Source organism: Ixodes scapularis, unplaced genomic scaffold (genome assembly GCF_016920785.2).
Source record: "Ixodes scapularis isolate PalLabHiFi unplaced genomic scaffold, ASM1692078v2 PGA_scaffold11__112_contigs__length_91849675, whole genome shotgun sequence".
Taxonomy (NCBI): Eukaryota; Metazoa; Arthropoda; class Arachnida; order Ixodida; family Ixodidae; genus Ixodes; species Ixodes scapularis.
Genome location: NW_024609837.1, coordinates 51700842 through 51727148, shown reverse-complemented (window position 1 = coordinate 51727148; position 26307 = coordinate 51700842). Strand labels below are relative to the sequence as shown.

Below are 26307 nucleotides of genomic sequence, written 5' to 3'. Positions count from 1 at the left end.
GGATCCGACCGGCTCCGAGCTTTCCGAAGGCCTTCCGCGAGTAGGTCTGGCTTGCCGTTTTGCCATTTTGCGGTATGGCAGCGCGAAGGGGCTCCCCTTCTGAACTGATCTTTACATCGTGTTTGCAGTCGTTTGTGGCTAATGAAGTGTCATGCTGAATTAGCGTTTAATCGCGCAGACACTGCAATGCAAGCAGCCCTGGCCACCCGCTTCATCCAGCCTATCAAGCACATGCTTTAGTGGCGCCCTCTTGAGCCGTCGACACGGAGTGCGGCAGCCTCGAGCGCTCGCTAAGCTCACTACCCCTACCCCTCCTCTAGTTTACGGCCATTCAAGCCAGAGCCAAAGGAGGTTATTTTTTGGTTGTTTTTGTAATTTTAATTCGTCTGTAACTTTTAAAATAAAGCGAAATGGGAGAAAAGGAAGGTTTCATTGCGTTACTACGTTCAGTGCGCTCAGATTCGGTGCAAACTAAAAACCAGTAAAAAAGTCCTTGCAGTGCCACGCAAAGCCAGATATGCTACATACATCTGCTTGGTCTCTGTGGAAAAATTAACGTAGTGATAAGCAAGAAAGTTTCTCGATTTATCTATTTTTTGTCACCGCCATCTTTTAATTGCCAAAGTAAACGAGACTAACAAGACTACTTTTAGCATGGTGTCTATCTCGTAAGGCAGTATTCGACAAGATTTACCGTCATAATCCAGTGCACAAAAAGAAACAGTAATCATATCTCTCATTTTACCTTTTTCTACCGAAATGAACAATCGTTTGTTCGGTGATATTTAATTTAAAAGGTTATACACTCCACACACTGAGCAATATAAAATATCAAAAGGCAGCGTGACTTCAACGGGAGGTGGAGCTAAGGGGGTCAGGAATGCTACGTAATGTATTGAGAACTGTGTCGGCTTAAGCGGATTTACAATAACAATATAAGTTCACAGATCAAGTTAAATAACAAAAACGCAATACCCTTTTCAATGAGGAAAAAGGTTTGTTTGCTGTGTTATTTTTTTTTTTTTAGACAACCTTTCTTAAAAGGCGCAGCACAGTATAGATAACATTTTATATACGGCTCTTGCCTTTTGAGGTACAAGGAGCTTTTCGATGGGTACACCATGCTGGTCATTATGCCTATGGCTCTGGTTGATGTACGCTGGAGTGGATGGTTTGCCCAACGTTCGTCTACGTTCAAGACAGGAACCTGGAGTCCAAGGTAGGTTAAAAATTAACTGCGTTGGAAATGCTTCTTGTGAATAACAGGTCATTTTTATTGAACCATTGTGGTGATGTAACGAAAGTATTACATCCGACGCAATGGTGTGTGTTACTGTGGAGAAAATAATAACACACCAAATAGTGAAAGAAATTGATAGGGCTTAACGTAACGTTATAATTTTGCGCGAAAAATATTAACAACATAGTTTTTGTGGTTAAAAATGTATATGTCTTATTTACACACCTAAAAAACACGTTTTCGCATACGTATACTAACCGCGCTTACAAATGTGTCAGTAAATTCTCCGAATTGGTACTACCTACGGTATGCGACAGCAAAACTTCCCCTAGGGCGAAAACTAGTACCAACACGAGACACTTCTTCTTTTTTTTTTTATTTTTCTCATACAATTTAAGTACAAAACTTACCTTAATTTTTACTCTACCGGGTGATTCAAGGAGACGGCAGGCTCTTTAAATCGACCGGAAAATTCGGTTTCCTAACCTATCGCGCTACGAATTTGTGCAGCGTTGCCCACAGATGGTGCATTTTTTTTTTTTTTTGTAAAATTTGCAAAGAGCGAACTTACCTGAGGAAAAAGTAAAGAAAGAAAAAGGCTTAGCTCTATAGAAACGCAGCGACGCCACCGGTTTTCAAACAACACGGCGCCGTTTCGCACGGGACACAAGAGATGGCGCAACGAACGCCGCCAACGAACGAGCCTACGGCGCCGAGAGCCAGCGTCTTTAGCAGACAATCTTTTCGACTCAAAAGCGGAGCACGTTTCGCGGGCGGCGACAGTCGCAGAAACAAAAACAGGCGCGGTAACAACAAGGAACTGCAGTTCCTTGTCTGCTAAATACGCCGGCTCTCGGCGTCGTCGGCTCGTTCGTTGGCGGCCGTTGGCGTCGCGACCGCTTGCGGCTTCTCTTGTCTCCCGTGGGAAACGGCGCCGTGTTGTTTGCAGACCGGTGGCGTCGCTGCGTTTCCATAGGAGCTAAGCCTTTTTCTTTCTTTACTTTTTCCTCAGGTAAGTTCGCTCTTTGCAAATTTTACAAAAAAAAAATGCACCATCTGTGGGCAACGCTGCACAAAGTCGTAGCGCGATAGGTTAAGAAAGTGAATTTTCCGGTCGATTTAAAGAGCCTGCCGTCTCCTTGAATCACCCGGTAGTATTCAGAACCGTTTTTAGGCGGAGAAACGAACACGACAAACACTATGCACAGCGTGTACGTTCATGCTAGCAGTGATTGCACGTATGCTTATTATGCATGGCCGAAATTTTGAGCATAGTGACCTGGTCGTGCTTTCGCAAAGTTGCTCAATCATTTACGTGAATTAAAATTATCTCATGTAAATTCATGAAAACTCCTCAGAATCAATCACATACATTTTTAATGTATACTACTTAAGATTGCAGACTCCCTGATACAGCTGCTCATGTTCATAAGAAAATGATTTCCATCAAGTTCTAGAATATGGTTTACAGATTGACAGTGTTTTTCTCGACTTTTCCAGGGCGTTTGACAGGGTCTCTTATAAACTTCTCCTTAAGTTTGACAAACCTTACACTGAGCCTCATGTCCTTTCGTGGATTCGCTCATTTCCGACTAATCGTTCACAGTTTGTAAAATGTAATAATACCGACCCGTCCGTAGTTTCACTAACGTCCGGAGTACCTCATGGATTTGTGCGTGGCCGTCTACTCTTTCTCATTCACATTAATGATTTACCATTGAATGTGAACTCTTCTAATTTTTTATGTGTAATGATTGTGTTGTATACCGCGAAATTGTTAACAGTTTTGACATCTTACCTGTTCAAAATGATCTCGATTCTATGTCAAGTTAGTGTAACCCAGAGCACATGCCATTAAATGTTGAGAAATGTAAACACATGATAATTTCCAGGCGAGTTAACAGTCCTCCTTCCTATATCTTTAATAGTGTGACTTTAGAGCAGGTTGACACTTCAAAATATCTGGGCGTTCACATCACATCTAACAACACATGGGAATCGCATGTTCACCACGTCATTTCCAATGCCAACCACATGCTTAGCTATCTAAAACGTAATTTTTTCCAAACTCCTTTGAGTTTGAAACTTTTTTTCTATGAAACACCAGTCCGGCTAAAACTTGAGTGCGGTTCTGCAGTTTGTAATCCTAACAATGAGAGTCTTGTCGGCGCCTTGGAAGCTGTCCAGAATAGATCTGTGCGTTTCATTCTTTCTAATCACCATCGTACATCAAGCGTAACATCTATGAAAAAATGCCTATCCTCGCCTACGACTCGACGCCCTCGAGCCCCTTAACACGCCACCTTCGTCCTACGTCACCGACCTTGCCATAATGCTTGAGCAGCTTGTGCACGGCGTCGTCCAGTACGTGGAAGGGAATCCAGTGCAGGCGGACGCGTACCTTAAGGGTACAGCGAGATTCCATGACGACATGCAGCGGTTTCTTAACCTCGAGTTTTTTTGTTGTTTTTTGTTGTTTTTTTACATCGAGAAGTTGTTGTTTACCTTCGGGGGTCCTCAGCGTCACCATCCACTGGTGGTTCATTTCAAAACCGCCGAGCACAACTGTTCCGGACAACAAGGCGCAGCGCTTTATTTGCTGCCGGATATCTTCAATTCGATAAGGACGCCTCTTCAAATCGCAGTGCAATAAAACTAAATTTTAATCGGTTACTCCAGTTGGAATGGGAGGCACCAATACCCTGTAATCCTCGGTATGCGATGACGGCTCAGAAAACAAAGGTTCCCAACCACCAAGGGCTGTTGTCGCGGCTCAGTTGGAGCCAGACATGCTGCGGCCGTTATCGGCGAGAGGCAGAAGCAGAATCCGGCTACGTAAGCACGAAGAAATGTGACGAAAGCGTCGATGATTCGGAGTAGGTTAGGTTCTTTGAGTCCCTTTTTGAGTTGTGGTCCGATGTAGTAGTTATGCAATCTGATTTATGTGGGCTTGAAGCCGGTTGAGTGATCCTTCTGGTCTGTCGTTAAACTGGGACACTACTCTTAAGTTTTTAGTTCCGTCAACGTGTATTTTGCTCAGCAGCTTCACTTCAATTAATTTGCGGTAGGAGTCGGGTCCTTTCTTTGGAGGTGCGATTAGTAGTTGAGATTTAGTAGGAGATAAAGTGAGCCCTATTGGGGGGATGTATACTTTGATTGCATCGCAGCCCTGTTGAAAAGTGTTCTCGATTTGTCCGGGGCTTCCTCGTGTGGTCCATAACGTAATGCCATTCGCATAAATTAAGTGGTATAGATCGGCAATATCGTCCCGTTGTGTTGGTAACGCTGCCATCGTAAGGTTGAATAGTGTGAGGGATATTATTGAGGCCTTGGGGTGTTCGCCTGTCCATATTGAAAGTGGGATTTGTTTCCTTTAGCATGCTTAGGCCGTCCGGTTTGTGAGGAAGTCGTGCCCGCAGTCGTACCTCCGTCGTCCGCGTCCCATGTCGGCGAGCCTGACCAGAATTGCTTTGTGCTTTAGGTGGTCGTATGCTTTGTGTATGTCCAGGGCTACCATGCCGCTTAGTGAGCTTGAGTTTAGGCTATACACATCGTGTTGTATACGTATCTGCGTATATTGGAAGCTTTTTTATTCGATTTGGGTCGAGGCCAGTTTGTTTCTGGTTTCCAGGTGCCTCTCCTGTCGGGCCGAGACCATTTTTTTATAAACTTTCTCACAAACGAAGTGACAAAGATAAGTCGGAGATTCTCAATTGTTGGACTTTTGCCGGATTTTATGATTAAACAGATCTTGGCCTGCCTCCATTGGATGCAGGCCAACATCCCGTGTGGTCGACCGTTTCACGGTCGACCACACATGATTGTATAGGTGGAGGAACTGGTTGAGGTTTCCGTGATTGGGATTCTTTAGGAGTTTGTATGTTATTAGGTGATGGCCTGGTGAAATGCTGTGTTTTATGAATGCCAGCGCTCTGCGGAGTTCCCCCATGATGAACGGGCTATCCATCTCGTGTGCTAGAAAAATAGGATGACTGGGTTCCGCTTGGGCGTGTCTGTACTTTCCGAGAAGTAGGCCTCTCTGGGTTTTTGTTTCAGTTATTTTGTCGACATCTCTTGGTTTAATTTAGATTCTGGTTGAAGGCTCTCGGGTAACTGTCGGTTAGATCATGCTTCGGAATAGAGACCACAGTATTTTGGTGGATATGGGGGGATTTAATCAGCAGCAATGTTGCTACAACTTTTTGTGTGCCAATTTGGCAGCGTAACCTTGAGCCTCTTCGGTCAGGAGCTGTATTCACTTTTCGAGGATCCTGTTTGCTTTTATATTTTTCTATCTCCAGATGACCGCTTGTCTCGTTTCCCATAGGGATAGGAGATGTGAGTCTACGTAGACAGCGTCCGGAGTTAATGGCATACCAGGTTGTGTGTTTCGCTGCCTGTTCTATGATCACCGTTGCAGATTTGTCCGGGTTCTGAAGGTTTTGCTTGGGATACCTTGTCTTGGGGGATTTCTAGTGCCAACACGTGGCATGGGGATACCCTAAAACCTACATTGAAGGTAGGAAGTTTGAGGAGGCTTTACATCAGACTCAGTGCTCTCTACTAAACGACATAACTCTACTAATTTTATTCGTTTTGTGCGAGTCAGTGATAGTTTTTTTTTATCTAGACTCGTGGTTACCTGTTGTGGTCAGGAGTATCAAAACAGATATAACATTGTGATCGTTACTTAGGTTTTGCCCGTATTGCCCCACGTCGGGCAAGCCGTACCTCTGTAGAAAGTCAAGTCTGGGTTTGTGTCCCATTGTACGGAGTCGCCAGTATGGGTTAGTAGAGTTATGTCGTTTAGTAGACAGCACTGAGTGTGATGTAAAGCCTCCTCAAACTTCCTACCTTCAATGTAGGTTTTAGGGTATCCCCATGTCACGCGTTGGCACTAGAAATCCCCCAAGACAAGGTATCCTTGCGGCATTGCTGGGGGAATAATTTAGAGATCAGGGGTATAGGTTTGTTCGGTCGGTTGTATACGTTCCTTACTACAACTTTTTTGCTTTGCCGACAGGTGTGGTTTTGTTTTTAAACTTCCGGTTTCGAGGTCTTCGTGTTTCTTGGATCTATCTTCGAGGATCGTACATAGTACGTGCTTCTTTCTTAGCGTTACGACACTGGGGCGGTCGCTCGTTGTAATGCGTTTTGTATCCTGGAATTTTCGGTATGTCATTTGCTTATTGTGAGTTTATGAGGTCACGTGGGTGTTGAGGTGCATTGATTAAGGTCTTGAGTGACACGAGTTTGGCTTTCATTCCTCTGCAATTCTACTACCAGATTATAAGGCTGGGTTCGCCCATTACAAGTCGTCGGTTCCGTGGCACTGTGTGTCCAATAAATCGTTAGGGAGCAGAGCGGTCTGCGGTTTGACTGCCCGGTTGTGCATTTTCCGCAGTGGGGACAGAATTGTCTCTTCTATAGCTTCGATCCTGCGACTGGTGTCTTGAAGGATGGACAACATGCGGTCGGGTCTATTGCTTATAAAGTGAAATAGTTCGGGTATGATTTGTGGGCCGTTTGAGGATATGGATTGGGGGGGGGGGGGGGGGGGGGGGCAATGACCTTTTGGTAAGGTGGAGGGTTCGTTTTGGAGCTTGGGAAAGGGTTGGAGGGTTGGAAAAAGGCAGGTTCACCTGTTCTCGGGATACTCGTCTTGGATCGTAGCTTGGGAGCCGCACTGTACGTCCTTTCAACCTGAGAGATTTCAGCAAGTGATGTTTCTTTGGTGCCATTGATTTAGAGCGAAATATCGCCGGGGTTAGGAATTTTTATCTTCCTTACGGGGTCGATGATCTCCTCGGATTTTGTTGGTGAGGCTGTCCTGTCTGGTTTGCCTTCTGAACGCGGCTTGCGCCACGTTGGCGTTCGCTTGTATGCGGGGCGGTCAGGCTGCTTGGATCTGGAGGAGAATGTGTTCATCCACAGTTTATTGTATTTCGGATCGCAGTGGTGTGGCTGGTTCTGCTCTTGTAGGGTTGCTGAGTATTTTTCGCAGACGATGGGTGGTGCATCCGAGTCGGCGCAAACATCTGCCCGGTGTCCTATATGGTAAAAGCGCTGGCACTCTTGGGCCTTTGTGCGGTTGGGGCGACATCAATATTCCTCATGCCGGTAGAGAACGTAGTATGAAACCACGTTCCCACGAAGGTGATGATAGTGGATAGCGACTGACCCATCATGCTGGCGTTTAGGATCGGAGCACCAGTTGTGATGACATTCCGCATCAGAAATTCAGAAGAGGTTCCGCGTTCTACTCCGTGAATGACCCCTTTGTAACTCTGGGTCTATGCTGCTTCATAGACTGTGAGTTGGTACCTCTGGTCTCAGATGTCTACGGTTGTGGTTTCAAGGATCGTGTCCTGATCAGATTGTCGAAAGGTTAATACGGTGATGAGATGTTTGTGTGGTTTTAGGCGCACCGTGGTGTCGTTAACTTCGCTGCATCGGGATGAGGTTAGCGGCTAAGGCGACGGCTTGCATAGTGTGAGAACGCATAACTGTGCTTACTTGCAGCCTAGAGGGGCGGATGATAAGCCTGATTGGGGTCTGCCGTCTTATTCTTCTTATGGTAAACAGTTGTTCATTTCTCGGTTTTGGTGTGTAGCTGTATTGTTGGGTTAGGTATATATAAGCGTTGACTGCATCGCTTTTGCAAAAGCTGCGGCGCATTGGAGGAACGCCGCCGCAGCAGCGTCTCACGACGTTTGGCTGCGGCTCTTGCGCTCAGTTTAGTTAGAGTTTCTGTACAGACTCCCTACGGGAGCCAGAGTTGCGTGTTCATCCCCGTAGCGTCGTCTCTCTTGCACGGCATGTTGATTCTGCTCCTCACGTGACTGAATTTGGCGAATAGCGGCGCCACCCGTTCGAGTCGCGCGGCGCGTTCGAAAGCAGGGGAACGTACGTCGTGCAACGTCTACTTTCCTGCACGGCATTTGGTCCGGCTCCTCACGTGATGGGATGTCGGCGAATAGCGGCGCGGCGGCACGTGGAAAACACACGCGCAACTCTGGCTTCCGTAGGGAGCCTATACAGGAACTCAGGTTTAACGTTTCGTCTTGGTGGATCTCATTTGGACTAACAAATTGGCGAACATTGAACCACCTTAGGAATACTCGGTATCCTCAGGTTCCCGATGTCGTTGACTGTGAACACTGGTCCAGTAGTCACAGTGAGGAGGGTCACAATGAGGCGGGCGTGGTGAGGCGGGCCTTTAACCTTCCTGATTTGAAGGAATTCGCGGTACCGTTGGGGTGAAACGCGTCTGAGCTGGGGTTGGCGTCGGGTCTTCGCTATAATTGGACAAACGAGCATCACAGGCTTGATGTGTCAATGTTGTCCCGTGGAAGTTGCAACGGAGGCCCCACATCAGCGTGCAGAGGAGGTGATCCGCGCTGACCGATCTGTCTTGATGGACACTGTAGCTGGTGGTGTAGGGCTGTTTTGTGAAACTGCCTATTGCATTATACAAGCTGATCATACGTGAACGGCTTAAATTTTATACATTTTTTACCTCGCTTTGCGACCTATAATAATAAGTTAACTAATTATACTCGTCGTTGACGTTATTATTGTTTTAGTGGTAGTTGCGACTTGCTTCAAGTCTTGTACTTGGGCTTGTAGGGCCTCCGCACAATTTTAACTTGGTTTCCCAAGCGCAAGGTCTTGCAAATTTGTTCAGAGTGTAGCCCTTACAAAGATGTCCTATGATCGGATATAAAAAATTCTTTATATTATAGGCTTTAGCCACCTGGCTCAATTTGCTAAAGATTTTTTTATGGCTGTCTTTAGCATTTTATTTTGGTCGCCTTTATATTTCTCTTTAGCTATGTCTATGGCCTTATCACTGTCCAGCCATAGCGCTTTTAAGCTTCTCTAATGGATGGCTAAAGACTTTCATATGACCTACCATACGGCTCTCTTTAGCCGGCATGCTATAGCTGACTATAAATGTTCCTTTGGTTGCTTTGGTCGTCTATACATTTTTACATGTTCTGCTAAAAATTGTTTTGTGGGTCATTGCATGGCTTACTTTAGTCAGCATGTTATAGCTGCTTATGGTGTTCTCAAGGGTTTTTTTGGTTACCCATAGCTCATTGTATGGTATGCTCTAAGGATTTATATGGTTTATCCTATGGGTCTTTTCAGCCAGCGTGCTATAGCCGCCTAAGTCTTTTCCAATGGCTTTTTAGCCGTGTATGGCTTTTCCTATTGTTTCTTTAGTCGCCTATTACTTTTTGTATGATCCGCTATACCTTATTTTATAAATCGTCCTATGCTTCTTTTTATCCATCTTTCAACAGTTGCCTATAGTTTTTCCTATGAATTCTTTTGCCGCCTTTTGCCCTCTGTGTGGTCTTCTCCAGCTTACCCTATAGCTCGTCATATAGTTCTATTTTCCCGTCATTCTATAGTCGCCTATAGCTTTTCCTACGGTTTGTTTAGTCGCCTATAGCTTTTTTTATGGTTTCTTTAGTTGCCTATTTTCTTCTGTAAGGTCTGCTATAAAAATGTTATATGTCGTACTAGGTTCTCTTTACATATCGTGCTATAGCTGCCTATAGCATTTCGCATGGTTTCGTTAGCCGTCTGTTGCCTTCTGTGCTATCTGCTATAGTTCATTCTTTGGCTCGTCCTATGGTTCTCTTTACCGTCAGACTACAGCTGCCTATATATTTTCCTAATAACCGCAATCGTGTGAAACGTGAAACAAACTGTTTGTTGTCACTGTACAACTTAGTACGTAAAAGCGCCGACCTCGTATCTGGGTATAAAAAAGGTTGGACATCCCAAACTTATTTGGGACGCTTCGAACTTCATAAACCTATTTAAAATATCAAGAAAACACTTAAAAATGTAATCTCCCACGTGAGTGCAAAAAGGCAGGTAAACAGACAAAAGGGATTAGTTTCAAATTTCATAGAAGTTTATTAGGCACAGCCTATTCCGTAGACAAGAAAAAAAACTTGCAAGCAATCCGAGATATTTGAAGAGATGCAACTAAGCTGTTATACAACTGAGAAGATTGCTAAGCAAACAAAAACCGGCCGCGGGGCGATTCTTGGGTAGTGTCTATTCTCCCGGTAACCGGTAAAATTATTTCCCCAAAATTCTACCGGCAGTCGCCACTCCTGGGAGGTACACTCACTTCCTCGCACGACGTTTCATTTACACGCGATGTTCCATAGATAGCTCAGAGAAGCTTTCCTATATTAGCTTCTTTTTTTTCTTGTAATGAGCCGCCCCAGAATGTCACCGCGAAGTGGCGTGTACGGATGGGACAGGTGGGTTAACATTTTTGTAATGAGCCGCCGCTGTCTTCATGAAGCAGCGCGAACGGGTGGGCGGGTCGGCGTGAGCACACGCCTCAGGGATACACGCGCAACGAAATGTCCCTACGACGTGTAATTCGCGAAATTAGTGTCGGTGATATGTTAGTGTCGACCAAACGTCTCCATGAAATGGTACCAATAAAAGAGTTGTCTATGAAACGTGTTTACACGACATGCCGGGAGATTAAGAAAGTTGTCACATAATTTTAGAAAGTTCATGGCAGGCAACCTCCGGTAGAATTTCAAGGAAATTATTCTCCCGGCTACTAGGATATAGGCCTAATTTTAGAGGTAATCTGGAAGAATACAGGCAGAAGAAATCTCAATTGTTGCCAAGAAGTAGGTTGCGGTGTACTTTCGATGAAAATACCAGACTTGAAAGATGTAATCCGAGGTATATGTCGACACGGACACTGCAGAATAACCACACAAACGAGAAGAAAGGGGTCTTTGACAATTCAACACGATGTGGCAGAAGCCCCTGTCATTTGCCGAACCGAACACTAAACTCATCACAAGAACTGATTGGGCTTCTTTGAAGCAATCGCTTGCTGGCGATATACGCGTGGGACTTTTCAAACACTTTTAGCCTTGGTACACGTTGTCGCGGACGAAATTCACGGTAGCCCCGCAGGCCGCAACACACTAGAAACTAGGTCAGGAAGCAGGCATTCCGGTATTTGAAACCGCTACAACGTCATCCGTGAAACCTTTATCCCGTGATCACGCTCCCGCCATTACCCGCGCACAGAGAACGGAGTCAAGTGATAAAAAGTATACGGCTGATTTGGTCCGGCAAGTGCGCACCTTTTACCTCTTGACTCGGCTGTCACGTGACTATTGGATCTCTTGACGCGTTGGAGCTTTTGCTCGTTTGACTTTTTGATCGTTAGACCTCTCGAACCATTTTGGATCTTTTGGCGCGTTGGACATCTTGACTCGTTCGACCTCTTGACTCATTTTGGATCTCTTGACGTGATAGACCTCTTGACTCGGCTGTCACGTGACTATTGGATCTCTTGGCGCGTTGGCCCTCTTGACACGCTGGACATCTTGACCACAAGCGCAACTCCCATACTCAAAAAAAGCATCGATATGACTCCCACAACTGACAAATCAGTTTCATATCAGAAGACTGGCTTTGGATTTTTCAAGGAAAAGTGGGCCTCTCCAAAATATTGCTTTGCAAATGCCACGGAGCATATCAGGTGATATCCCAAACATCCCCAGTCAACTACATAAGACATCCTGTCGTCCGTCCTGTGGACCACCTTCACCGTGGCCGCGAAAGAGCTCACGCCAGCCGACCCAAACCGTATAGCCCCATCCATCCACACCTAATGATACACTCCAAAATTCCCTCCTCTACGAGGGGAGGGGCGGGACATATTACACAGAAGATAATCATCTTCATTCCTCACCAATATCATCATCAATAAACACACGCATGGAGCGGGCTGGCTGAATCAGTTCAAATCTGATCTTCAGGTTTCCCTGTCAGACTTCATCTAAGAATATTAATTCAGTTTACTTTCATCACAAATTGACGTGGCGATCAAGGAAAAAAACTGCATACGCAGCTTGACGCGTCCTTCGCCGCCTAAAGTTCAAATCGAAGAAAGCATATCGGGAAATAGACATGTAAAGTAGCCGGTAATATACGCAGAACAAATTGAGACTAACTTCTGTTGATAATGCAATTAATGCAAAAGTGCAAGCGACCTGGACAAGAATGACGAAAATATTCCCTGGAGAAGGAAAACAAGGAGGACAAAGGACAAACACAAATCTCCAAATACACCTAAGTGACTGGTTTCCACAAAAAAATTCCGCCTGGTCCTGGTGTCGAATCAGGGACCTCTCCATTTCCAGTGGAGCGCTCTGCCAACTGAGTTAACCAGGGGTTAGATGTCAGTCGAGCAAAAGGGTTTTATCAGCTGTCACCAGCCTAACACCAACAAGGATAAACGGCCTGCATTTTAAGGTTATGTTGATAATGCAATTAATGCAAAGGTGCAGGCGAGCTGGAGAAGAATTACGAAAATAATCTTTGGAGAAGAGGAACAATGGGGACAAAGGACAAACACAAATCTCCAAACACAGCTAGGTGACTGGTGCGCGACCGAGAAAATCCGCCTGGTCCTGGTATCGAACCAGGGATATCTCAATTTTCAGTGGAGCGCTCTACCAACTGAGCTAACCAGGAGTTAGCTGAGTTGACCTTTGCGTTTTTCTATGCACTTGCCTTCTACTCGTCGTTCACGCGAGAGCGAAAAAGTGGAATAAAGGAATAAAGCCCGACAAACGTGAGAAGTTTGTAGGTACTCAGAATATATAAAGGTATAAAGTCTGAATTGTTGATTAGACATACGTGTTTTATAGTTGACCTCAATAGTTTTTGCCTAACTGAGTGCTCTTTGTTATATTTTTTTAAGTTGACCATGTATAGGGCAATTTACCATCAATAGAGAGCTAACAATTGATACTGCTATCAAAAGCCCATCAAAAGTTTTATTAGCTAGAAGCTGTTACCCTAGCTGAACTCCTTTCAGCTGACTTGTAACAGACAAAAGGCGACAGAGTGGTGCGCCGCAAACCCTATATTAAAAATGCACATCATCTAGTAGTCCGGCGGGAACTACGTCCACCACGTTGGTGACAGCGAAACATAGACAGCAGCGACTGGAAGGATGTAGAGACCATGTAAACCAGCGGCCACGTCTCGTTCAACAGTTACGATGCCAACCAATTGATGCGTTCTGTTGTACAAACAGCGAGTGATCAAAATTCCTGTAGGAACCAAGAACATACGTGGACAACGTTCCAGGTTTTATTAATATTCCCTATTGTGTATGCAGCTTTTGTCATTGATACTTGGCGACGATGCAAAGAAACATATCAATGTTCTCGCAGAGTGCAAGCCCATTTACAAATTTTTAATGAACCTCTAATCCTATCAAAATGTTTCACCAGGTTTATTTCTGGATTCGAATGATTTTTGAAACAAGTTGTAGGGTCGGTCTGCTTTTTTTCAAGCAGTTCAGTGCATTTGGTGGAGACCAAGCCCATGGAGCAGAAGTAAAGAAATGGTACAAATTAACAAATCTATGACACCAGCCACATAACTCAATACGTGTACTGCTAACAGATTACAATAAAATAAGAATACACCACAAGGTCTTTTTGTATGTCATATATAAAGAAAACATTATTTAAGAAAACCAGGAACCATTTTATTGCGTAGCAGTGATTCTTGCACACTTCATGTAGTGTCGGGAAGCGAGGTTCGTAAAACAACACCTTTAATTTTAATCGCAAGGACGTGTTGGTAAAATTTTTTTAAAGATTTAGAACGCTGGTATGCCGAACAAAAAATACAACGAAAGCGGGTACGCTTACCGTCTATTCACTCTCGAGTCTCAACCCTAAAAGGGCAGCGACTTTCCGGTCGGATATGTTGAACACCCCGCTCAATTACATCACTGCCTTAGATTCATCGCAGCATCTAATACCTTTGTCTCGGCCAGGGGCGGATCCAGACATCCATTTTAGGGGGGGCGGTTCCTCGGTGTAAAACGGCGGGGGGGGGGGGGGGATTTATATTTTTTTGTGGAGTTATCGTTTTTACTAAACTCCGATAACATAATATAGATCTTGAGAGCTTTTGTATCGGTTTACCTGTCGGGGATGAACTTTTTGAATTAAAACCTTTCGGGTGACCACGCTAGAGGTAAGTATGTAGAAAATTGTGGTGGCACTATCCTTTCTGAACACCATAACGCAAGGAATTTTGTAGTTCATAGAAAACGGGATTACTCCATTCGCGTGGCAGCGCGCTAGAAATGGAACAAGAAGTTTAACTATTGGGGATGAATGTTTGGTGCTATAGCGGCTGTGACAATTGCAGACAGTGTAACTTGATGGCTCAGATATCCCCGGCGGGGCTACAACCTTCGGGCTTCTTTTGCTTGAATATTTATATATTCTCGTTACACCCGCACAGCATGTACGGAGAGCCAACCTTTGCCAACTATACGGAGGAAGCTCATGCGGCTAATGACATTCCGAAAAACTTTTAATCTAAAACTTGGCTGTTCTTTGAGATTAAGCTTGGCATAGTAGTTAGAGCTTTATATTCAGTGCCAAAATGCAGAACGTGGTTTTAAAACATACTTTTCATTGTCGCCGGTTGCTTCAATGGAGCGAGTGCGTTGCAAACAAGCGACAAAAATGGCATGGCGGCTTCGACGCTGCTGGCGGCGTCAAAACACTGTTGACGCAACGAGCGAAACGAACGCTGCCAGGCAAGTTCGTCGGTTCTTCGCCGTATATTTGGAATGTCCAGAGCGCAGCACATGCGGCATTGCCAACCCAAACTCGTGTTTTCACGTGTTCTGGATGCAACTCGAGAGAACGAAAGCGAATAATTGTTGAATATTTTTGAAAGCATGTTGCAGTTCGGCAACTATAACTTTTAAACTTAGACAAGACCTTAAACCAGCAATGGATCCTTCCAAATTATATTCAATTGCACTTCGTCTGGATATTTTCTGTATGAAAGGAACACTTACTTGTTTCTGGGTAGTTAGCTCATTCGTCAGGGTCGAGAGGACAGGTGCAGAGATATGATGGGGCATAGCGGTTGTCCGGTCGGCGAATCTCAACTGGACTAAAGGCCGATCACGACTGCAGCATGGATCTTTGGGAGCCGGTATTCACTCGAACGGGCACAGGCACTGTCTATTTAATTTTGAAAGGGCTCGTTTTCCCCAAGTCCCTAGGTAGGGAATTCGAAGCCGCAGTTGCAAACCAGCAAGCCCCGCCTGTTCCGTTCGACACACACATATTCGCTCCTGCAAAGCCGCGCGAAAGCTCTGCCGTCAATCCACAGAAGTCACGTTTAACTCGAAAAGTAAAGACGGCGCCAAGGGGAGACAAGGGGTAGCGGGCGCCTTTCCTAAAATATGTCCCGCCACCCTAAGTTGAAACGGCATTGTATACAAACAAATGCCTACGGCGTCGGCTTGAGGACCCCGTGTAAGCAGCCTCCAGCCTTTGGAGTGCTCGTACCGTTTATCTTTCTTTTATTAGCTTCCCGCCACGAGAAGTCGTACCGCAGGCAGTATGAAGCCAATTAGAGGAAACATCTCCCCTTTCTGACGCTCGTCGGCTTCTTTCTGTATTCCGCGCTGCGGCGCTGATCCCCAGTGAGGGATGGAGGCGAGGACGAAAGCGGGCTTATGTTTAAGGCAAGGTCGTGGGGAGTTCCGCAGCGTCTTCAGGAGAAGCTCAGACCCAGACTACACTGTACCCAGAACATTTGCTTTCTCTCTCAGTTGAGAAGCAATGGACCTTTTTCCAGTAAGCGTCTGCGCACGCGCACACCCTTTTCCCTTGACCTTGACCGCCCTTTCGCCATTCTTGGGGGGCACTGTTTTCTTGCGACACTAATCTGTTCCTATGGGAGAAGGCGAGTCCGGTTGCCCTCCATTTGTAGTTGGCGGCGAATCCGTCATGAGGCACTCCTTACTGGAAAAAGGTCCATTGGTCACCTGGTTCTACAAGCTGCATCCCCCCCCCCCCTCCCCCTGGAACGTCTCATCCTGGTACGTCCCCTCCGCACTTCCCTTGGCAATGAGCACACCGTGCCAATAAGATACCTTTAGTGAGCTCGTGGGCGGCAGCATCTCAAAGCAAGCCAAAAAAGACATGCCAAAAGATAAGCCCAGAAGCACGAAGAAACCATCAAACGAAAAGTGATGAAAAGGTGGCCGCTAGAGAGGAAGGTTAATCCGCTGTGTATAGGATCGTACCCTTGAGGAAGGCTGCTTGGCGTCTGCGTTTGGGAGCTTTCAGGGCAAAATTTTTTCGCAGACAACCTTCAAAGAGAGAGAGGGAGACAGAGAAAGAGGGAGACAGAGAGAGAGAGAGAAAGGGGACTAGATATGTTGAAGGTATTTTCCCCCCGTGCCCGACGTGGTGGCCATGTTTGGAAGTGTGCCTGCAGTCGAGGACCCTGATATTTGGTGCGCCTCCTCCACTGTCTCTCCACTTCGAAACTCCTGGCGCCGTCCCTGTCGGGAAGACGTACCGTGACCTTGACGGAGATAAACCCCACTTTGGAAGCGTCCAGCAGGCGCGTCCACCCACCGCTGTTTTAATCCTTTGTCCCTCACGTCGATTGCTTACGTTTTCTCTTCGAGCTGACGAAGAACCCCGGGGGGGGGGGGGGGGGGGGGTGCCTCGCGAGGCGTTTGGGGGGGCGATCGCCCCCACCGCCCCCCCCCCCCCCCTTGGATCCGCCAATGGTCTCGGCTCTGATAATACATTTAAATAGAGCTGCGTACACCGAGTGAAGAAACGCCGGCGCCGCCCATTTCATTTCGCGGCCTCGCATTTGTTTTGGCTTTAGTCAATATCAAACTCGAATTTATTGAAATAGAACCCGGCGAATAGTTTTGGAAACGTTGTGCCGACACTGATACGGGAAAACCGATACCAAATTGCAGTCTTCTCGCGAATGTCGAAAGAGTACTCGTTTACCGGCGTGACACTCGTCATCTGCGGTCTACTGCGGTGATAGCTATCTCAATCTTATTTGAGCTTGTAAAGGAGAACGCCTGAGCGAGCGAGCCGGTAATATATTGTTGGGAGTAACATTAAACGAAAATCTAAGGAAATAAAGAAGACGCAAAGCAATAACACATTGCGCCCCTGTTTGTATTTTTGTTTCTCTAAGCTATCGTACTATTCATTTTGCACTGCTTCTTCCAACTTATGCTTTCTAGAAGATCTGTGAACTAAAACCGGGTGCTCAGTTTACTTTACATAAACTAGTTTGTTTTTTATGTACTGAGGCTATGACAAGTAACAGCCCCAAATATAGCTAACCTTGAGTCCCGTGTATTGCTGTGGAGCTAGGAGGTGGACAACATGCTTCTGATGCTGAGCGGTACGACTTCTTATGCCTTGGCATCGAACAATAAAATAAAAGACTTTCTATTTGAAAATCAGGACGGCCTAGTCTTCTGTCTACGGTGGGTAATCGAAAATCGAAAACCACAAAGTTCCTGTATCACCACTACTGGCAGAGCATCACTGTCCTCCAGATCTTGCGAAACCGAAACTGAAGAACCTCGACGAAACCAAGATGATCGCGCGCACAGTCCGTCTCACTAAAAGCGTGCAGTACAGCCAAAGCTAAAAGGGAGAGAGTGTATCCCGACCTGTTCAACAGGAGGAAAAGGAGGAACGGGGGAATCTCAGGCGTTCTCTCCCGTTCCTCCTTTCCTTCCTCGTGAATAGGTTGGCATACGCTCTGTCCCCTGTAGCTTTGGCTGTACTGCACGGTTTTACTGAGGCGGGCTATAGCTTCGCATATCGTCTATTTCAACCGGTTTTTACGCAAAAAAAAACGCCAGGTTATGCGATATCTTGCCCAATTTCAGTGCGATACCCAAATTCAGGAGGAAAAAAGCCGCAGCAGGCCACCCCTAAGTCCGTTTTCTTTTAGGTGATTTCGCTGTCATTTAAGGACTACTGCAAGTTTAATTCCATGACTCTTTGCCAAGGCCTTTTTGTATTTCTATAGCTCTTAATTATTATTTTCCTAAATTTGCTTGTTAACAATATAAAACATATAAAGGTAACTTATTCGAAATGTTTCAGAAACGCCCAGTATCACAATATTGTATCTGATAGACGACACCGTCAAGGGGACTGAAAAGGAAGTAGAGACGTTCATAGGCTTTGTCAATCATCAGGTAATCTTTCCTCTTTTCTAACAAAAATATCTTCCATTACAAAAGCATGCGAGATTTTTTGTTTTTACGTTCTAGAAGAGCAGCAAAAAAAAAATAAAAAAATTGGGGGCAACCCTTATGTGCCTGGCATTACAAACTTCTTTTGAACAGTGATGAGCCTATCCTTTATTTACTTTTTCGTTAAATATACGGACAAATTGACGTAACATGACCTAACGTCATGCGCCGTAGCAAGTGACATGACGTCACCATGTCGAATCATGGGGTCACGTTATGACATTGCGTTACGTGACGTCAATTTCCCCCATATATTTAATGAGAAAATGACGGTCATGGAATGTTGTGGGTGTTGAGGGTTTTGTTAAAAAGCATTTAACGCTATAAAGTTCACTAATACATTTGATTTTGCCTCACAAATTGCTCCAACGTAATCAACATCAATCCGATTTTTTTTCTTTTTTTTATCTTCAGTTTTGTTTTTAGATAGCCGTGAAAGTTACTCTAATGGAGTCTGTGCAGTTGAGTTATATGCCCGGGGAGGTACAGGGGTCTCATCGACCCAATAAGTCGAATAAGTAACTATATATTGTTTATTATATTTTCTAAATAGTTAGAATAGATGCATGATTTCAATTATAAACTTTTTGAGTATCATCCAAATCCAGCAAATAAGTAATTTTTTTAGAAAGGCTTGCGGCGCGTGGAAAGCAAGGTGGTGTGCTGAAGTCACCACTCGTTCAAAGGGCGCAATGCTGGCGGTGCGAAAACACGACGGTAAAAGACGGAAAAACAGCGCAGGCGCGTTTACGCACCACTAGCCCTAGCGACTGTTGCATGAGTCGATAGGGCTGATTCAGCAAACCACCGCTCTTTCCACGAGCCCCGAAGTTTTCTCAGATTTATTTATATGGTGGTTTTCGATGACGCTGAGCAAGTTTCTGATTGGAACCAGATTTTATATTCAAATATTAGTTCATTGGCAAATATTAGTTAAATACTTAATTTATCACAACTATAAGCGCCCTATATTGTGTTCTTCTAACGATATAAATCACCTGCCCAGAACAGATTAGCGTACCTTTCACGCCTTCTTTTTAAAGCAAGTCGGTAAGACCTTAAAAAACACCCCGTATATATCATGCATTTCCCGAGCATAAAAAAAAAACGTACTTAAAAAAAAAAAAAAAAACATGCCGGATTTTGTAGAGATTTATGTTCTTTCACAAGTGTCTTTGGGCAATTTTCATTACTCCCATAAAAAGTGTTACCTTCGCAATTTGATTAGACACGCAGAGTTTCTGATCGTGACTTCATCGGTTATTGTGTCGAAACTTACCTAAAAACTTAAAATCGCTTAATTATCAAGCACAGTGTTGTTTCCTTCTAAGTAATTTATTCAAATGAGTTTATTTTTCTGAAAGTCCACCAAATATTTATTCTGCTGTTGTCAGACAGGTGCAAAAAAAAAGTGCAATCCTGCCCAAACTTACCTTCCTACGAAGTCGGACCAGTGTCCACCTTCGGAGGCCATGTTGTTCGGGCGTTTCGCGCTGTTTGTCGCCTTTTGGCGCGTTTACACGTGCGGATTCACTGGCGGATCCGCGCATGTGGAACGTGAATTTTGAAGAGGTTGGCGAAATCGACTCGTCGCTGGCTGAAAATCTGGATTTGGGCTCTGGTCTGATCCAGATTTTCTACCAGCCACAAATCGATTTCGCCACCCGGCTCCAAAACTATGGTGCCTGGAACGCGTCTCCGACTGGTGTGCTTACCGCGTCCAAAAAAGTGGTCCCTCGATTTCCGCCTGATGACGTCATAGAAGTGTCATGCTGTCGCCGGTCGCGACCCTGGTGGTGTCCCAGCAACTGTGGTGGATGTAGCGGACGCCTGTTCTGCTAAAGGTCGCTCTCCACTGTGACAGTTCACGGAAGCTAGAGCAGCCGGAAGTTGGGACGCCTGGGGCGCTGTGACGACAGCGACACTCGCGTTCGCTCGTGCCTTTCGCCAGCATTTCTACGGCCAACCGCCAGGATAGCGACAGCCAACAGCATGACACTCCGGCTTCTGTGACGTCATTTGTTGCCACTTGGGGACCACTTTTGATGTATGGGCGGGATAGGACCCTAAACACACCAGTCGAAGACGCGATCCAGGCACCATACCAAAACATACAATTGCGGATCCGCTCGCTAATCCCCAAGTGTTTACGCGCCAATAGCCTCAATTTCGAATAATCCGAAGGAATTTTTTTTAAGTATTATCTCAGGCGGACATATGAACGACGGGCTGAAATCTAATTAAAATATGCCAGCTAAAAATAAAAGTTTGGAAGTTACATAATTTTAGTTGATTTTAAGACACTAATAGTTTATTTATACCGGTGCCCTGACGTCTGCCTCAATCGGTAACGTTATTTGCAAAAATACTTTTTTTCTAGTGTTATCTTTGTTTTGAATAGTTGCCGTCCTAAAACAACACCCTATATGTAATATTGTATTGAAGTGATGGGAATTTCATTTTACTTAAAACCTTTTTATACCTTTAGTTATACCTTTTTTATATATATATACCTTACATACCTTTACAGCTTTACATACCTTTAGTTATTTCGAGGGGGTTCATTCATCAAATTGGAAACCTTCTGTAATATTTACTTTGCAACTTTTGTTAATTATTTTTATGATTATTTTGAATATGTGAATTGTATTTTGGCCGTTGTGCAAAAACACGCCTAATGTTTGTTTCGATTGCGTGCCATATTTTCGAAATTTATCGAAGTTTACCACGGTTTTGGTGGCGACAGGAACATGTCTCTGCTGGCTGACTAGCTTTGTTGGTATATTTCAGCTCATCTAGTTTATTCTTGAAATTTACCCTCAATACTTTGCGTCCCTTTTCACAGCTTTATAAAACAAACTAATTCGATCAGCGCAGTTGAAGAGTCACGGAAGGTGAACCCAAAAGGAACCCTATCTCGTTCAACCACCGTATCTTACCCTTAATATATATTAATAGAATAGCGACCAGATACATTTTATTCCAAAGGCAGACCTCTGCTGAACATTGTTACATAAGTTGTAACGGCGTCTTCTTTTTTTCAAGTACAAATTAATAGCTTGCGACTCGGTTTATTTTCTCCACAGCCACATCTGAGTGCGTTATGTGGGTTCTACAAGTAGTCAAAAGAATATTACTTTGGAAATATATCGCCAGAATCTGATTTGGCCCTTCATAAATTGAATTTCTGGCACTGGTATAACTTTTTCAATTTTGGCCTTCCAAGGAGTCAGATTTATTCCTTGCGCAATATATACCGAAAATAATTGATCCTTTAAGGCAGGGTTGCACTAAATACGGCCCGCGCGTGCTTTTCTTGCGGCCCGCGACCCGCTTCATCGCAGAAAGTTGCTTACTATGCCATTCAACTCACCGAGCGCCCGCTCCGCTTGGCAAGCAGCAGTGAAACCCTCGGACCGACTCTTCTCAGTCTTCTGGGAAGGAACTACGATTTCTCAGTTCAAATTTTACCTCTCCACTAATCCCACTGACAACAATAAAACAGCGTGCGCAGCCGTTCCTGTCCATGGTGTGGTTCTGCCTCAACATGTTCGTACAGGGAACGCGAAAACTTCTTGCTCTCTCTCAACAAATCCGCTTCCCTCTTTCACCACGAAGATTATCAACCCTCTCCCTTCCTGATGGGATAGTTAGCGGGAGGAATCCTATGTTTGTCTTTTTATACTTAGGCTAAATGGCGCAAGCTACCACCCAACAAAGGGTATAGCTATTAACATCCATCCATCTGTGCACGTGAACAATGCCAGTTCAATGCAAAAGGGAAAAATAACAAATGGTTTCCTGCGTTTGTTGAAAGAAGCTTGTTGCTCGTGAAATATGAGTGCCCTTTAAAAGAAGAGTAAAATCGACCAGAAGTGCCGGAAATTCAATCACGAGTGGACATACCGGCATTTCTTCATTAAGAGAGCATCGAAGTGCAGCTGCCCTGTGTGTCGTTTCGTTGCTCTCAAGGACGACATCATTGTTGTTGCTGTTGTTGTTTTTGGAAATGACGACTGGGCAAAGTAGCATAGTGAAATCTTCTCAATTTCTACGCCTGGAGCTTCTCTATTTTATATCTCAGCAAAAAACATCGTTACGGCGTTCACATATAGCTGAATGTTCCTCCCATGAACATGGCTTTCGTAATGTAGCGATGAAAAGAAGAACGAGGCCGGAGGTCGCGCGATGCGAGCGCTCGGGCAAGCAGTTCGAGGCAAGCCAGCAAAGAAACCGGACGTCTTGTCCGGCTAATAAACAGCTGGCAAGCGGAACTCGCTTCAATATATATTTTTAACAAAAAATATCGAAATTATGACCCGGACCACCATTGTATAAACTGACGTAGAATCACCCAGTATATATTGTTATATGAAATTATAAGAATTAGCGAGCTTAGCATTGCTAACTAATATCAAATACAGTCGTTTTAAGATACTTCAAATAATACCAAAACTATTGCATATTTATTTATTTAATAAATCACTGTATTACTGAACGTGTGTCTATCGCCTTTGTGTATTTTATTTAATTTGTATTATTCATTTTTCAGGCCCAACAGTATCTTGGAAGTTTTTTTCACATCAAGACCACCCTTAACAACAGGACAAAATACATTGTAAGAGATTGCAGCGTTATCGAAGAGTAAATTGCTAAAAATGTATTTAGTTGCTATTCTAAACTCTTTTATATGCAAAACAGATTGATATCTCACCTGAGAGAGCAAATATTCGCGGCTCACTCCAGTTTTTGATACCTATTAAAAACATGTTGAAGTACGCTCTTCATTTTTTAACGAAGTCAAATCTGAGTGTTGCCAAAAGTTTTTCTTTCTAGATGCCTATATAACAATTGAATTGATATTAAAGTGACAAATGACGTTTCTTACTCTTTCAGTTAATTGAGAGTTCATTTTAGTATCACTCCGCGAAAACTATTTTATTTATTTTAAAACAATATTATCATACAAAATATAAAAAACAATCATTCTAAAGCTAACAATTACGCTGTTTACGCTTCAACGGCCCCAGCACGTGAATAAAACGTTCCACCGTTACTTTCGAACATCGTAGTCTATCCATTCGAAAACTGATGACAATTGTTTGCAAGTGAGAGGATTATGTATTTTTATATATTATGATGTCTCAATAGCGTGTGAAGCATAATGAAGTGTGTTTCTGTTATTTACATTTAGGAAGATGATTCCAATCTACAAAAGTTGATGGAAAGTAATAAAAATAAACCCTATATATACGTAGAAGGAACAATATTTAACCTAACGTCTTATTTCGAAAAGAAGACCCATCCTGACATCATTTGCCTTGTGACAGGGTAAGAAAAAGACAGCATAAAGTTTTGAGACCGACCACTAACGCGAAGTTTAAATTTCTGGTTTTCTAGCTATGATATCTATGATGGAAATGGTGTAAGAAAAGGTTATGGTGAGTGCATCTTTGTTCAGTTATTTCAAGACCAATGACTTGAAACTTCCTATTTATATTAAAAATATGTTGTTTTGATGTGTTTCATAAAAATGCGAAATATTTTTCATGCCTACCGCGAAAAGTGCAACCTGAGAGTTTTATGAATCTTTAAATATTTCAATATATATTTAGGTAAAATTATGCGCCATCGAGTTTCTAACAGTTGCAGTTATAATCGAATGCTACCGTCTAAAGGAATATTTTACTCTAAACAATAACACTAGTATCACTAGTTACTAAACACAACGTAGAATAATCCTGAACAATTTCTTACAGCGTGTTTTGCACCCTCACTTCCTCCCCCCCCCCCCCCCCCCCATCTCATGTCTGCTAACCATTTTAAGGTTAACGCATCAATGCGGTGTAAAATAAATTTAGGATGAAACTTTGTAAGTTAATTCATTTAATGGTTTAATGCGTAAAGAAACATTTTATCAAGCTATTTTAGAAATAGTCTTGCTCGACTCTTCCTTAATTCGTACAATATTTGATTCAGTTATTAAAGACATCTTAAAACGTGAAATACTAACGATTTAACATTACTGGTACCCACACCGCTAGAAAACACTGGTACTCCTCGATAAATAATCTGGGGTATAAGCACATCCATACTCAAAATCGAAGGAAAAAAAAAGAAAGCTCCTTTGATCACGACAAACGATGTAAAATATTTGAGGAATTATTTGGCGGCAGCGAATAAAAGTATCGTAGGTTTATAGGTTCCGGACATACTTAGGTATGAACTGAAATGCAATTTGTTGGAATGGTTTGCGATACGAGGGGATGTGGTGGGGGAGGGGCAGACTCCTAGGAATGAGAAAAATAGAAAAGATTTGCTGTGCTTAACGATTCAAATATTTTATAAATCTTACAAAAACGAAAAAGTATAATGTATTAGCTAAAATAATTTGTTAACCTGGAGAACACGTATTAACTAAATACTATCTAAGTAGAGTGAAAACATATCTGAGAAAAACTCCAACCACGTTTATTTATTCATTTAAATTAAGGAACCTTGACCAAATAAGGTGACGTAAAAGAAAAAAAGTGCACGTCGAGGGAACAATTAAAAATTAAAATAACATGTTCGTATTTTAGGATACTCCGAGCAGACGACGCTGTGCGAGAGTGTCGTAACTATGCTGTTAGCATACGGTCCACACCACCATACGGACATCAGCCGGATGTTGGCCGAATTGATCAGGAACAGGTGCGTATGAACCATAGTAGACACCGGATGTCCATCGCTTTTAACCGTTTCGACCAAATTAAACGCTCTACGCATCTTTGAGTAACAAATTGCACATATTTCAAAACATTACGCCACTTTTAGAATATGTATATTCAAGGGTTGGGCACTTTTTCGATTAACCTAGCGGTTATTCGATTAATGCTTTAATCGCGATTATCCTTTTTAGAGCGCAGCTCTTAGGCGCCCGTTTCCGGCTTTAGCGGCGTCGCCGTTGGCGTAACCAAGGTCACCCCAAGCTCACGTGACCCCACAGGTCACCCCAAGGCCACGCGACCCCTCCCAAGGTCACGTGACCCCCGGGTCACATGACCCCTCTCAAGGTCACATGACACCCCAGGTAACGTGACCCCCGAGGTCACGTGACCCCTCCCAAGGTCACCTCAAGGTCACGTGACTCCCACGTGACCCCCCAAGGTCGCGTGGCCCCCAAGGTCACCTCAAAGTCACGTGACCCTCAAGGTGACCCCCACGTGACACCCCAAGGTCACGTGACCCCCGAGTTCACGTGGTTCCCCTCCCCCCCCCCCCGAGGTCACGTGACCCCCTCCCCCCGAGGTCAGGTGACCCCCCCGGAGCATATTAAAGAATGAGGGGAGAAGGAGGAGAAGAAGGAGGAGGAGGAGGGGTCTACCCTCCCCTCAGTACCCTTCCCCCCTCCTCCGCAAGAACTGCGCTCCAATTCGGCGTTACAGGGAGTTGTAAACGGCTTTCACTTTTTAGAGCGCAGCTCTTAGGGGCCCGTTTCCAGCCTGAGCGGCGTCGGCGTCGCCGTCGCCGTTGGCGTAAACGGGGGGGGGGGGTCACGTGACCCCCCCCCCCCCCCGAGGGTAACGTGACCCCCCCCCCCCCCCTTCGAGGTCGCGCGACCCCCCCCCCCCCCCCCCCCGAGGTCACGTGACCCCCCCGGGGTCACGTGACTACCCGCAGGTGACGTGACCCCCCCTCACTACCCTTCCCCACTCCTCCTCAGGAGCTGCGCTCCAATTCGGCGTTACAGGGATTTGTAAACGGCTTTTTTTACCGGTTAATCAGAAAAATGTTGACAAAGAAAAAGTAAAAATGCAACGCTTTCACCACGCAGACGTGAATGAGTACAGCAGGGCGAAGGCAAAGTTTAGGTGAACTTTTGACATTAAGCAAACTGTAGGAGCGAGATTTGTAACCCTAAACAAGT

At 44.5% G+C, this 26307-nt stretch overlaps 1 protein-coding gene across 1 annotated transcript; it reads left to right on the top strand.

Annotated features, from left to right (window-relative positions):
• The first annotated feature begins 1110 nt into the window (after nt 1-1110).
• LOC121835065 lies at nt 1111-25101 on the top strand. The gene is made up of 6 exons (XM_042288998.1): nt 1111-1219; nt 18247-18341; nt 22951-23016; nt 23593-23729; nt 23799-23839; nt 24980-25101. Exons 1-6 carry the CDS (start codon nt 1111-1113, stop codon nt 25099-25101), a joined length of 570 nt encoding a protein of 189 aa, XP_042144932.1.
• Nucleotides 25102-26307: the final 1206 nt, after the last annotated feature.

Excerpts from the sequence above, each read along its gene's own strand:
- LOC121835065 (XM_042288998.1), top strand. The coding sequence starts at position 1,111 with ATGGGTACACCATGCTGGTCATTATGCCTATGGCTCTGGTTGATGTAC. Across the intron at positions 1,220-18,246 it reads ACAGGAACCTGGAGTCCAAG|AAACGCCCAGTATCACAATA; the intron begins GTAGGTTAAAAA and ends GAAATGTTTCAG. Across the intron at positions 23,840-24,979 it reads TGGTGTAAGAAAAGGTTATG|GATACTCCGAGCAGACGACG; the intron begins GTGAGTGCATCT and ends TTCGTATTTTAG.